Source organism: Chrysemys picta, chromosome 22 (assembly GCF_011386835.1).
Source record: "Chrysemys picta bellii isolate R12L10 chromosome 22, ASM1138683v2, whole genome shotgun sequence".
NCBI classification, from domain to species: Eukaryota; Metazoa; Chordata; order Testudines; family Emydidae; genus Chrysemys; species Chrysemys picta.
The window spans coordinates 16059225-16073427 of NC_088812.1; the positions used below are offsets into that span (position 1 = coordinate 16059225).

Sequence of the window (14203 nt, forward strand, 5' to 3'; positions counted from 1 at the left end):
GGAGCCTGACCCCTGGACTGGGGAATGGGGGACCCCTGGGCACTGGACTTGGGGGGGCTACAGACTGGGGGAGACTGACCCCTGGACTGGGGAATGGGGGACCCCTGGGCACTGGGCTTGGGGGGGGCTACAGACTGGGGGATCCCTGGATGCTAAAATGGGGGTGGGCAACTAGAGCTCTTTAATGGGAGACCCCTGGGCGTTAGACTTGGGGCCATAGACTGGGGGAACCTGTGGATGCTAGACTGGGGGGGCCCTATAATTGGGGAGCCCAGGGCACTAGGATGGGGGACTCCTGGGGACTAGAATGGGGGTGCCACCTACAGCCCCTTATTGGGGACTTCCACAGGGGGCTATGAAAGGTTCCAGTTTGGGGCCCTTTAAAGACCCTCCTCAGGGTACTAGAATGGAGGAGGTGCCACCTAAGGCCTGTACAAGAGTAACCACCCAAGTCTTATAAGGGGATGATACCCCAGGGTTTTATGATGGGGGATCCCTGGGGCATTGTAAGTGAGAGGGACCCACTGAGCCTTATAAAGGGGGGTACCCCCATAGTCCTAGAATGGTGGGTGACTAGGAAGGCTGTGTAAGGGAAGGGGTCCTCCAGGACACTGTTAATCATGTCATGGAAAATATCCCCCTCCTCAGGGCCTAGGCCTGTCATACTGTTTAGGTGCTGGTTGATACGGGGGGAGCAGGCGCCACCTGTCAACCCGCCAGTCGGAGTCCCAGCCCCCTCCCCATTCTCACCAGTTGCCCCTGGACTTCACTTGTGGGCCCATCCACCCACCCAGTCTCACATATTAACCTCTGGCTAGTAGGCTGGTTTGTCTAGCCCAATGGCTCTCAAAACTTTTTTACTGGTGACCTGTTTCACATAGCAAGCCTCTGAGTGAGACCCCCCTTATAAATTAAAAACACTTTTTAATATATTTAACACCATTATAAATGCTGGAGGCAAAGCGGAGTTTGGGGTGGAGGCTGACAGCTCATGACCCCCTTATGTAATAACCTCGTGACCCCCAGTTTGAGAACCCCTAGCCTCTAGCTCATCAACATCATACATTTTCCAAGCCCTTGTTACTATTAGTTTGCATGAGAAGGAGATACACAAAATTGCAAGAGGTGATATTCATACATTATTCTCCGCTCAATCTTTGGTTCTGGTGTTGGAAGGGTGGGCTAGTGGGTAGAGCCCTGGCCTGGAACTCAGAAAACCTAGGTTCTATTCCCAGTTAGTCACAAACTCCCCTGGCTAACCTTGGGCAAGTCCCTTAATCCACTTTGTGTCCTAGTTCCCCATCTGTAAAATGGGACTAATGGCTGAGAGCTGTGAGAGTGAACTCCATCAGTGAATGGGGGAGGGCTCAACTCATACAGTGAGGAGGGCCCTAGAAGGAACTGCAGGTTGTTAGCAGCTTGGCAGGCAGGTGAAAAGCCTCCCACTGCCCGGGCTGTACTTGTGAGACTTCAGGCCCTGAGCTGAGCTCCTGCATTGAAATCGCTATGGCCCCTGATGGTGGGTAGCTCACCTCTCTGCACTGCGGGTATCTCTGGGATGCTCCTTCCTGCTTCTTGTGTGGCAGCTCAGAGCTCCTGGCCTCTTGCAGCTCAGACACCTTCCAGGTTTCTAAGCAAGCAGGACATTTCCCTTGCTTCCCTGCCCCATCGCTTATGATCCGTTTTGTGAGCCTGGGGAATGTGCCCAAGGTAACCCCACCTGGGCTCCTGGCAGCTTCATGCATTGCTAGCAGGCTATGGGCTCTGTGACCAATCCGCTTCCTTCTCCCTGCCCTCCTCCCCCAGCCGAGCCAGGACTCAGGAGAACTAGCAGGTTCAGGCCCCGCTCTCTCCTGCTTTGCCCCCTTGGTGCCCAATTCAGAGGGCTTTAGAGTGGCCAGACTTTACATGAGCCTGAACCAGCCTAAAAAGGACTTGAGCATTTTACCCAGGAGGGGCCAACTCTTCCCCTTGCACCTCCAGAGCTCCCCTGCCCCGCCCCGGAAGGGGCTATCTCTGCCCCTCTCAGCCCCAGAACCCTCTCACCCTGCCTTCTGAGGGGTGGTCTCTGCCCCTCTCATGCCCACAGCTCCCCATCCCACCCTGAACAGGGCCATCTCTGTCCCTCTAACCCCAAATCCCCCCTGCCTCATGCTGGGAGGGGTCATCTTGGTCATCCCCCTCCCCATAGCAGAGCTCCCTCTGCCCCACCCTGGGAGGGAGCTGCCTCTATTCGTCATCCTGGACATGCCTGCATTTGAACTCCACCTTCTTCTGTTTTTACACCACGGGCCAAATTCCTTCCTGGAGTAACTCCCCCCCCCCCTTGGGGCTGGGCCTGAGGTCCCTCTCTCCTCCGATCCGTGGTTCTTGGCTCCGCGCATGTTCCCTTCCCCCGTTAGCTCAAGCATTGCTTGGCTGACGTCCAGCCTAGCCCTCCAGCGAGCTGTGCCCGTCCAGTCACTGGCTCTGCCGCAGGATGAAGGGGACGGCGTCCAGATTGCTGGAGCGGCCTCGTGTCCTTCAGAGCACTGCGGTGAGTCCTCTGGGCTGAGGAGCAGCCGGGGCAGCCGAGCAAAAAACCTTCTGCATTGGCAAGAGCAGGCGGGTCACCTGGTGGCCTGCAATAGCTACTGGGGGGGATGATGCAAAACCAGGGCCTCTGATACACACACACCCCCACAGCGCTGCTCTGAGCCAGGACTTCTTCATTGCTAGGCAGCATGGGGGAGATCGGGCTAGCAAGGGAAATGCAAATTCCCTGCTCCCCGGTTAGGGGAATAGCTGTTTTTCTGTGGGTTGCATCCCCCGTTACTAAATGATTGCCCCCCGTCTAGGACTCTGTGGTTGTCGCTGCCTCACACACAGGAGGCATCCAGAGCTTCCCAGCGTTAACAGGGACAGAACTCGGATGCACCTGCTCCAACAGCCCAGCCCTTGGAGTTAAAGGAGAATCTCCATCGGCAGCAGAGGGCCTATGACACACAGTGGAGTAGCTCTGATTCCCATCCAGCAGGGGGCAGTGGTGCACATCCACCCAGTGAGTGGAGGCGAAATGACTTGCTGAATGACTTCCTGAATCCTGTGGAAGAGCTGGCAAAACCCAGGAGTCCCAGCTCCCACTTTGTTGTTCTAACCCCTCAACCACACGGCCAAGAACAGAGCCTGAGGGTTCTGGCGCCGGTTCCCCTAACCCCTGGATTCTCCCCTGCTTGGCACCTTGCGTTAGTCAGTTACACCTGTGCAGAGCGGGTTTAAAATGCTGCCACAGAGTGAGGGGTGAATTCTGGTCAGGGAACACTTTACAACCAACTGTGCACAGGTACCAGCAGGGGAACGCTGTCCGGGCCCACTGGGCATAGCTGAGATCACCAGACTCCTGCAAACTGCATTCTTAGAGTCAGATTTTCCCAAGCACCTGGCACTACTGAAGCCAGGTTGTCAAAAGAGATCAGATTCTCTCCCTCCGTCCCTCCCCAGCCTCCCTAGACTACATGGCCTGGTTTGAAAATCTGCCTTCCTGTTCAGGTGCCCAGAGAGGAGCTGCGGGGGGAGGGGGGGGGAGGAAGGGGCTGAGCTCTTGTGAAGAGCTGGTTCTCATCTCCCGTGGTGTAAACCCGAGGCCTCTCCATTGAACTCAGTAGAGTCCATTTGGATTTCACAGAGACATCAAGGCCAAAAGGAACCATTGGCATAATCTCGTCTAGACCATCCGAAGCATATTCTACACCATTGTGGCTTGCCAAAGGGGGCTGGGATGGTCTAGTAGTTAAGGCCAGTGGCAGATTAGCCACTGGGCCAATGGGGCCCATTCCCGGGGGCTCTGGAAAAATGGGCACCCCACACCCCAACCCTGCTCCCTGGCAGGAGTGCTGGGCTGAGCAGGGCAAGTGAGGGGGACTGCAAGTGGAAGGGGTGGGGAGGGGCCCCCACTTGCTCTGGCCCAGGGCCACACAAAATCGTAATCTGCCTCTGATTAAGGTGCTAGCCTACAAATCCTCTGCTCTGCCACAGATTCTCCGTGTGTCCTTTGGCAAGTCACTTAGGCTCAGATCCTCAAAGGTATTGATTACCCGTGGGAGTCAGGCATCTCAATACCTTTGTGGATCTGGGCCTTTTCACTCTCTGTGCCTCAATTTCCCCACTTGTAACATGGGGATAGTAGCACTGCTCTGCCCCAAGGGGTTGTGTGGAGCTAAATCCATTACAGATTAGGAAGCACTCAGATGTATGGTAATAGGGTGCTGTAAGTGCCAAAGACAGACAGTCGGACCTTCAGCATAGCACACGCCATGTAAGTCACCCGCTAATTCCTCCATTGAGCCCAAAAGCGCATGGCTGAGTCACGGGCTACCCTTTGGGAAGCTATCCAGGCTTGGTTCATAGATTCCAAGGGACGGAGCTCCACATCCCTTGGGAAGCTGTTCCCGTGACTGATTTCACTCCCGGCTACAAATCTGCCTCTTTTTTCCTGTTGGAACATAATGGACAAAAGTAAACAGAGATCAGGCCCTAGGGGTTAAAATCCTGCCCTGGGGCAGCACGCAGGGGCATGCTGGGTGGAAATTGGGGAACTGCAAAGAGGGTGAGGGGTGGATCTCAGGAAAAGCAAGAGGCATGTTCCGCTCAGGGCCGAAGAACGCCTTGTTTATGGGAAATGGACTGTGGCTACCTCCCAGGGCTGCTTGATTGTGTTCCTGAGGACGGAGCTGCACTTGGGAGTCCTGCTCAGAAATCATCACCTCTTGGATGGCCTGGAACAATATCAGAGCCTCCCGCCCTGAGCGGGGGTTCCCCCCTCTGTCCCCACAGCTCCAGGCCGGAGAAAGCAGAGAGGCCGGTCCATCACTAGCACCACTTTGCTTGCAGCTCTGGGTTGCATTTCAAAGGTGGCTCCACTGCCCTGCACCCAGTTAGTCCTCCGAAAGCGAAGGGTTAAGGGGCGCCATCCAGTGGCAAGCATCTGCAACAGTCGCTTCTTACCAGGGAGAGGTCCTGCCCCTGGGATATGATTGGTACAAATTCAAGTTCAACAGCTACTTGGACAGTTAATTAACTGCACCTCTTTCCTCGGCCCTTTGGGAGACTGGAGTCCCTGCAAGTGGAGCTACTTAATGACAACACTTCACTCTTCTCAGCCAAAGGAGGGTCACGATCCCCCTTTTCCCAGTGGATAAACAGAGACACCTGCAGGTCGAGTGACTCACCAAGATCACCCAGCAGCTGGGACTAGAACCAGGGTCCAACCCAGTGCTCGATCCACTAGGCCCAGTGCATCTTCAGGTGTGTGGGTGTGTGTGTGTGTACTGCTACTGATGTAAAGGAAAATGAAGAATGCAATATTCTCAAGGACCTCGCCATCCATCCAGGCTCCAGGGACAATCATTTGCTAAAGGCACAGTGCTTTGCTGAGGGTGATGCTGAGTTCGGCACCTTGCTCTATCCCAGACTTGTGACCTTGGGTGAGTCCCTTTAAGGGCTCTGTGCCTCAGTTTCCCCATCTGTAAAATAGGGCCAATAATACTGACCTGCCTACATCCCAGGAGGGTTTTGAGGATTAACCAGTTGCCGGTTGTAAAGGGATTTGGCTGGAAAGCACTGGGTGGGAAAGCCGTGTAACACTGATTTCTGTCTGCTCCTCTTACCCCCCTGCTCTTGGACTCTATAAGGATTTGCAGGAGCAGAATCCAACAGAAAACTGAATTTTGTTATTTTTAAAACATGTAAGAAAAGCTGATTAGTGAAAATGAGAGGCAAGGAAAGAAAAACGCTGGAAGCAATGGGGGAAGTAGCCAGAACAGAAACCCTGGAGGTGAGCAGTTAAAATTTCCAAGAAATACTAACAACATCCAAAGATCTTTACTGACGTTAATAAAGCCCCACGAGAGAGATAGGAAAGTAATATCATCTGCACTCTCCAGACATGGCAACAGAGGCACAGGCAAGGAAAGTGACTTGGCCAGGGTCACGCAGTCAGTGGCAGGGCTGTTCATAGAACCCAGGAGTCCTAATGCCCAGTCCCCTGCTCTAGCCACTAGACTACCCTTCCTCCCTGAGCCAGGAACAAAACTCTGATATCTTGACTCCCATTCCCCTCCTACAACCTCTAAACCACACTCTCCAGAGCTGAAAATGGAACCCAGGAGTCCTGACTCCTAGTTCCTCCTCTTCTAACCACTAGACAACACTTGCCCCCAGAGCCAAGAACTCAAACTGGGAGTCCTGACCCTCAGCCCTCTGCTGCCACCACTGTAACACATCCCCTTCCAGAGCAAGAAATCCAAGAGACCTGACCCTCCCTAGGACCTTGCTCTAACCGCTAGTCAAGAACCCAGGAGGCCTGACTCCCATGCCCCACTCTAATCAGTAGACCTAGCCTGCCAAATAAGCACATTGTTTTAAGACTCACAAAGGCCAGCAGTAAAAATGATGTGTTATGTTTTAGGAAAGAATTAGACAGGGGAAGGGAAATAGCTCGGCGATTGGATTACACAACAGAGATGGGCTGGAAGCATGAAATATTCCAGGCATTTAGGCTCCATGCAAAGGCAACAATATTCATTCAGACCCTGAAAAAAATGTACTTTTGAGGGAAGAAGGGGGGGGGGGGGAACCCATGATCTCAGCCCAGCGCCCCCAGGGAAAGGAGGGGAAATCAGGGATTGGGCACCAGGAAATTGTTTGCTCTTCACTTCTTTGGGGTTGGGTTAAATGAAAGTGGTTTCTGTTTGGTTGCGGGGCGGGGGGTTGTTTGGTTTTTCAAAAAAGATGCTCAGAGAATTAGACCCAAATCACTGGAAGAAAAATTGCTGTGGGGGGGGGGGATGTGAGCTCCCACGTGGGAATGGGGGCGATGGAGATGGGAGCTGATCCCTTGGGAATGGGGAGGGGTGGAGATGGTCTCTCCCACTTGGGAATGGGGGGAAGGAGATGCGAGCTGATCCTTTGGGACTGGGGGGGGATGGAGATGGGCTCCCCCACTTGGGAATGGGCCTAGGCGGGATGGAGATGAGCTCTCCCACTTTGGAATGGGGGGGGGTGGAGATGGGAGCCAGCTGACCCCTTAGGAATGGGGAGGATGGAGATGGGCTCTCCCACTTGGGAATGGGCCTGGGGAGGGGGAGAGATGGGCTCTCCCACTTGGGAATGGGGAGGATGGAGATGGGCTCTCCCACTTGGGAATGGAGGGAGGATGGAGATGGGATCTGATCCCTTGGAAATGGGGGGATGGAGATGGGCTCTCCCACTTGGGAATAGTGGGGAGATGGAGATGGGATCTGTTCCCTTGGAAATGGGGGGATGGAGATGGACTCTCCCACTTGGGAATGGAGGGAAGGAGATGGGATCTGATCCCTTGGAAATGGGGGGATGGAGATGGGCTTTCCCACTTGGGAATGGGGGGGTGGAGATGGGCTCTCCCACTTGAGAATGGGGGGGGATGGAGATGGGAGCTGATCCCTTGGGAATGAAGGGATAGAATAATAGAAGATTAGAGTTGGAAGGGACCTCAGGAGGTATCTAGTCCAACTCCCTGCTCAGAGCAGAACCAACCCCCACTAAATCAGATAGGATAGGAGGGAACTACCTCTTGGGATGGGGGGGGGGATCAGGATTGGAACTGAGGACCCCTTGGGAAGGGGGGTAAGGCTGGGAGCTCCCTCTTGGGACCCTGCGTGGGGGGGGGGAGAGCATGTTTTCTTTCCACCTCCCCCGGCCTGTCTCATTTCCTCCCTCAGCCTCTGCAGCTCAGAGGGGCTCGGGCGACCCCCCCTCCAGCCGCCCCCAGAATCCCAGGAATGTCCGAGATGGAGAGAGGGGGGAAATTGAATTTGGAAATGAACATGGGGTGGTGGGGGTGAGAACAGAGAGTGGCCAGGGGGAGGAGCCGGGGGGAGCCTGGAAGGGGGGCAAGAGGAGAGTTTTGGGGGGGCAAGAGGGGGGCCGGAGCGCAGCGGGGGTGGGAGCGGAGCCGGGCAGCGCTCAGCCCCCGCCCCCCCCCCATCGCTCGGGGGGTGCCAGGGCTGCAGACACCTGGCGCTCCGGGGCCAGCGCTGGAGGCAGGTTGTGGGCTGGGCAGGGTATTTAAGGGCTGAGGCCGTGGGGAGGGAGCCCAGAGCAGTCGGGGCGCAGCACGGTCCGGCTCCTCCCCTGCCCAGCCGGCCAAGATGCTCCCGGGCTGCTGGCTGGTGTCTGCGCTGCTGCTGGTTCCGGGCTCCTGGGGCGCCCTGGGCCAGTGTCCCAGCTGCGAGGACGGGGACCCCCCGGCCTGCGCCCCCCGAGCCGGCTGCCGGCCCCCCGAGAGGGCAGCGGCGGCGCCCCCCGACAGCGCCAAGGCGCCCCGGGAAGCCTGCGGGGAGAAGGGCTGCGCCCGGGCGCTGGGGGAGCCGTGCGGGGTCTACTCGCCCAGCTGCGCCCGGGGACTGCGCTGCATCCCCCGGGCCGGGGAGCGGACCCCCCTGCACGCCCTGCTGCACGGCAAGGGGGTGTGCCGGGCCGTGGGGGGCAGGAAGGGCAGCCGCAACCACACGGAGCCCGAGCCCCCGGCAGGTGAGTGCGGGGCGGGCTGGGGGGAGCGGCCGCGGCTGGGGTTCGGGGCTGCGCCCAGATCGGGGGGGGGATCCTTGGAGACCCCCCTCCCCAAGCTGGGCTTCGGGGTAAGGGCACAGGGCAGCCCTCGCCGAGGTGCGGAGCCCAGATCGGGGGGCTCCCTGGTGCCACTTAGCAGCACCCCCAGGAGGTGGGGGGGCATCTCCCTGGTTTCTAAGGGCAAAGGCTGCAGGTTTCTCCCCCACCCCACTCCCGGACCTGAGTCTCTTTCCTCCCCCTGGAGAGGCAGGAGAAGATGGGTCCTTCCACTCGGGGGTTGCCATAGTGGGGTTCCCTGGCCAGGGGGCGCACTCCCAAGGGAGTGGCTGGGCATTTTCGCTCTCCGGCTCAGGGGTGGGGAGGGTTCGGACTCCGGGGTGCTGCTGTAGGAGACCTGGGGGCAATGGGGAGGCTGGGGGGCTCCTTGTCTGTAGCCCAGCACAATTGGGAAAGGAGGGTGGAGAGGCTCTAAGGGGGTCGGGTCCCGCTTGATGCTAGGGGTGTGTGGGGGGGTGTCTGGTGGAAGAGGGGACTGGGAGTGTCTGAGAAGTGTGTGTGGGGGGGTTCTCTCCTCTGAGCTGTCTCTACTGAGGGCAATATGCAGCCATGCTCACCCCTGCCTCAGCACCTGCAGGTGCCAATGGCCCATGGACGCTCCCAGCAGAAGTCCAGCAGGATCACCTCTACCCACCCCCCCATGGAGGTGTCCCTGCCAGGTGCCCTGATCCGGCCTGATCCCCCCCACGTTTCTGTGCTTATGAAGTGGGCTCAGCCTCTTGGCTCCCTGAATGGGAGAAGGGGCACGTGGGTGGATATATGGCTTGGGAAGGGGGACAGGCCCTCCCCTGAGCTGTGAGGGTGGGAGACGGGCCAGAGCCCCGTGGCGCTAGGTGCTGTACAAACACAGACAACCCCTGCCCCCAGAGAGCTCCCAGTCTAGCTACCAGCAAGCCGGCCCCCAGGAGGCTGCTGCCTTGAGCCAAGCCTGGGAATGCGGCGAAGCAGGGGGGACCCAAGCAAAGGTTCCAGCCAGCAGTAGCTAAAATTTGCCAGCAGAGGTTGGTCTCTGAGGGCCAAAGGCAGCTAGATGGAGGGCGGCACCATTGCATGGGAGACTGGGTCTGAACTTCCCCCAAGGTGCCTGGCTCAAAGCTCAGCGTTCTCAGCAGGCACCGGTCCGGGGGCAAGCCCCCGTCCTTGGCCGGAGAGAGAGGAGCTGGCATGGGGGTGTCAGATGGCAACAGACAGGCTGCAGGGAGCTACCCAGAGCTAATCCTCCATCAGGATTCAGTCGAGTCTTGCAGACCCCCACACCGGCTGGGGGAGCTCGGAGGAAAGCCATGGAGGAACACCATTGCCTTGTAACAAACTCCACCAGTGGGAGAGGGCTGTGTATCAGGGATGGGGGGGTCCTGGCTGGGAGACCAGGGCAGATCTGAGCCATCCATCCAAGCAATGGCATGAAACACAGGGCCAAATCCCTTCCAGAGGGGGTACTCAGAGGAACCTCAACTTCTTCCCCCCCATCCCCTTTGAAGAATGGTGCAGCCTAAATTCTCTCCTGCTGCTTGCACCCCCCACCCCCCAAACTTCATGCCTGGCTCTTCCATAATAAGAGAGCCAGTAAAAAATCCCCCCCCCCCCCACTCTTGGAGAAAAGCCTAAATCTTGAGCCTACCTTAAACTGACCGTGTCTTAGCACCTGGGAGCCTTAGTCCTAGACCCTGGCCCCGTGGTGCTAGGCGCTGTACAAACACAGGACAAAAATGTTTAAGAATCCAGGCTGGGAGGGTGAGAGGGGTGAGACCCAGCCATGGTGCGGCTGCAGAATCCAGCGGTTTGCTCCACCCCACTATAAAGCAAAGGTTTTTCTCCAGCAGAGCAGAGATGCCTTGAGCAATTCCACCCAGGGCTCAGGCAGCCGGGCGGCTGCTGCAGATGCAGAGGTGGTGGTGGGAGGGGATGTCCATGGCCATTCAATGACTCTGCGACATCCAAAGCTGCTTCCTGGCATGTGCCACCCACCCTGCAGCGGCTACTGTATTGAGGGACCCCGTCTCTTTGGGGAAGGGCGGCTAGATCTGGGGGAGTAGTTCAGGCCCATCTGTGGGTTTGTTGTCATGTCCTGCTCACCAATCTAAGGAGCATTGGCTCCCCCCGGTGTCGGAACATGGGAGCGCAGGAAGGGACGCTCGATATTGGGCACTGCGAGAACAACTTTGTTGGGGCGCTTGGCGAACAGTAATTTGGGGCAAGATTCCCTCCCCTCCCCCGGGAGAGTTCAGGGCTGGATTTTCAAGCACTCAGCACCCAGCCTGCACAACTTTCGGTGAACCTGGGCACTGCTGCGGGGTTCTGGGCACCGGGCCCCAAAGGGCTGAGGCCCACCCAGCTCCTGGGTTCATTGAGCTGCAGGTGCTCCGTGGCGCCGGGGCCTGGGTGTCTCCAAGGGGACTGTGACACCCAAAGTTAGTGGTAGCTCCTGAAAGCAATGGGCTAATTGCACCCCCGCTCAGCCTGGGCTGGGGGTGGGGTGGGGGGGGGCTGCATCTGCCATGGGCACCCGGCAATAGGAAAGCGTGCAGCAAACTCACTTCACCCAAGCGACCAGATTGGTGCAGCTCAGGTGACCGCTTTGCAGCCTCGAGGGGCCTGACCCCAGCAGAAGCCGCAGGGCCCTGTGCTGCACAGGACACTGGCTGCAGACTGGGGTGGGGAAGGGCACGGGAGGGTGCGTGGCAGGCTGAGGCCTAAACCCCAGGTTCTGTCTCCCTGTCCTCCGCAGGGGAGAGCCGGAAGGAGAGTCGCAGGGTGAGCCACCCCACGCTGGCGCCTCTGGCCCCCCAGCACCACGGCCCCCTGACGGAGGCGAACGGCGGCAAGGACCGGCTGCACCAGATCTCACTGAGCAGCGACGGCAAGCCGGACTTGGAGACGGTGCGTTGCGGGAGGGGGCAGGGACAGGGCAAGCACGTGCCTGTGGAAGTCTGACGTGAGGCGTCTCCTGCACAGGCACCCAGCGCCGGTAGAGAAAACACCTGGGTTCCCCTGGCAGCACTCCTGCAGCACCTCCGGCTGGCAATGGAGTAGCTGGGAGCTGCTGCCCTGCTCCCTACAGTGCCCCCTGCTGGGAGAGGCTGGGACTGCAGTAGCTGGGAGCTTCCCTCACAGACAGCACCCCTGCCCTGCTCCCTACAGTGCCCCTGCTGGGAGAGGCTGGGACTGAGTTTGTAGCCTACAAACAGCTGTCTCGGGCTCTGCAGTCCCTGGGCTGGAGAGCTCCTACTGCAGGGAGATGACCTCCCTGGCATGCTGGTTGCCCCTGTCGGCAAAGAGGAGGGCAGAGCCCAATGCATAGGCTGGCTGGGGCATGGGGGTGGGCAGGGGGGGAGAAGAGGCAGCTGTGAGAGCTGGAGGGAAAGCCCAGCGAGTCCCGTGCCTCCTGAGCTTGCAATCTGTCCTGTCCCCTGGCAGGCTCCGTGCCGCATGCACCTGGCAGCCGTCATGCTGGAGCTCAAGGCCCCGCTGTACCTGAGCGGAGAGGACATCTTCATTCCCAACTGCGACACCAAAGGCTTCTACAGGAAAAAACAGGTAGGGTAGGAGCCAGGTTCCCCTGGGCTGGGGCACCAGGAGTGCTGGATGGAGTCAGAGCCGTGAGCCCTCCAGGTGCAGGGCATTGGCAGGGAGCCAGTGAGCAGCTGCCCAGACACAGCATTGGACTGGCTGGTGATCAGCCCAATGGGGCACTGACCTAGGGTGACCAGATGTCCCGATTTTACAGGGACAGTCCCAATTTTGGGGGGCTTTGTCTTATATAGGTGCCTATTACCCCCCCATACCGAATTTTCATACTTGCTGTCTGGTCGCCCTACACCGACCTCTGTGTCCAGCCACTGGCCCAGCCAGACCTATGTCCTGTCGGCTGCCCTAGCAGATCAGTGCATGTGTCTTCTACCGCCCCCTGCCATACCGGGCTAGTGCCTGGGACCATCTGGCTGTTACCCCAGAACAGGCACCGCCAGCTCCAAACAGCCAGAGATTTTAAACCAGGCCCCCTGAGGCAGGCTCTTTTTGCCCATCTGGGTTCTCATCCTTTACAGGACAGCACAGCCTAGTGGATACAGTACCGTTGCTGCCCTTCCCAGTGCCTCAGTTTCCCCATCCATATGTAAAGCACTTGGCGATGGAGGGGTGGCAAGTGCTAGAAGAAAAGCTAGAAGATACCAATCTCTAGCTCTTCTCTGGAGCCATGAGGGTTAGAAACGTACTCCCAGTCTCTGGAAGGATCTCAGCTTTCATTTAATGGTCCCATGACTCCAGGAGCTGGGGCTTCATTGCAGGGGGTGGAAATGCCTCAGATTCCAAGACTGTCGATCAGCTCATTGGTATGTCCTCTCTCACAGCCGCCCTCCCCCTTGTCTTTTCCTCTTCCAGTGCCGGGCATCCAAAGGACAGAGGCGAGGCCAGTGCTGGTGTGTGGATAAGAAGGGCCACCCGCTGGCCGGCTCGGGGGGGCTGGAGGGCAACCCCCATTGTCTGCCCAACGGGAGTGACTGAGGGGGGTGGGCTGGGCTCGAGCGGGGCTGGAGGAGGCTCAGCCTCATAGACACTGCGGGAAGAAGAGCCCGAGGACGCAGAAGCATTTGCCTTTAATTTATTACCTGGCACCGTGGCTGTTGGGAGGAGCTGGCCTGAAGGCAGCTTGGGGGCACTGCCCTCCCTGGGGATCGGCCTTTCCCCCCCTTCCCCATTCACACCCAGGACTGGCTGGGCACAGGTGGCAGGGAATAGCCCTGTACCTGGCCCCTGGGGAGGGGTGGGGCTGGGCTAGCAGGGCTCCCTCCACCCCATGGCTCTGGGGTAGCAGCCTGGGGCCCATGCCGCTGCTTTGGGGGTCTGCTAGGTGTTTGTTCAATAAGCTATTGGGAGTGGGGGCGAGGGGGGGTCTGCAGCATCCCCTGGTGCTTCCAACCCCCCACCCACAGCTGCATTTTCTACAATGGGGAGTTTCCCCCTTGGACTGGGGTGGGGGGGTGAACTGCTTTTCTGGGTGGGGAACAATGAAGGCTGGTATTGGAAGAGTGCTATTAATGTTGGCGCTTGGTGGGGGGGATACGCTGGGAAGGGCAGCATGGTTTTGGGGGACAGGCTGGAAACAGCCAGCAAGAGCTCACCCCTGCACCCCCAAATCTCAGGATCCCAACCCCCACCCGTCCACACACCCTGAGCTGCAGTCGGACGCCAATTAAGAAGCTGGGAGAGGGGCAGGGGGAATGGGAGGGGAGAAAGGGATGGGGGGGTCGGATGTGGGACAAGCAACCTTTCACTTTCTGACCTTCCTCCTGACAGCCCTCCCCCCCCCAGGAAAACTGCTGGCTGGGGAGAGTCCTGCAGCCAGCTGGATGTGGGGGGCACTGGGGCAGAGGCAGCTGGAGCGGGAGTCAGGGCCAGGCTGTGCCACCCCCTCTCCCCCATCCCACAGCTCTGCTTTTGCTGTCACCTGTCCTGCAGCTCCTTTACCTTAATGCGCTCTCCTGAGGATTGTTGGATGCTTCTGGGATATTTTTATTTTAAATAAAGCTGAGTTTGGTTTTTGGAGGGCCTGGCGCTCGCC

The 14203-nt window shown here is 58.4% G+C and overlaps 1 protein-coding gene across 1 annotated transcript; it reads left to right on the forward strand.

The window, feature by feature from the left end:
- Positions 1–8095: 8095 nt before the first annotated feature.
- IGFBP6 (insulin like growth factor binding protein 6) lies at positions 8096–14189 on the forward strand. The gene is made up of 4 exons (XM_008169572.4): positions 8096–8547; positions 11372–11523; positions 12061–12180; positions 13024–14189. The coding sequence occupies exons 1-4, from the start codon at positions 8166–8168 to the stop codon at positions 13144–13146; spliced, it is 777 nt and encodes a 258-aa protein (XP_008167794.2). The 5' UTR covers positions 8096–8165; the 3' UTR covers positions 13147–14189.
- Positions 14190–14203: the final 14 nt, after the last annotated feature.

What these genes read in the sequence shown, in the direction of transcription:
- IGFBP6 (XM_008169572.4), top strand. Translation starts at nt 8,166, where the DNA reads ATGCTCCCGGGCTGCTGGCTGGTGTCTGCGCTGCTGCTGGTTCCGGGC. An exon ending in GGAGCCCGAGCCCCCGGCAG is followed by an intron (nt 8,548 to 11,371) that starts GTGAGTGCGGGG and finishes TGTCCTCCGCAG; the next exon opens with GGGAGAGCCGGAAGGAGAGT. An exon ending in GCTTCTACAGGAAAAAACAG is followed by an intron (nt 12,181 to 13,023) that starts GTAGGGTAGGAG and finishes TTCCTCTTCCAG; the next exon opens with TGCCGGGCATCCAAAGGACA.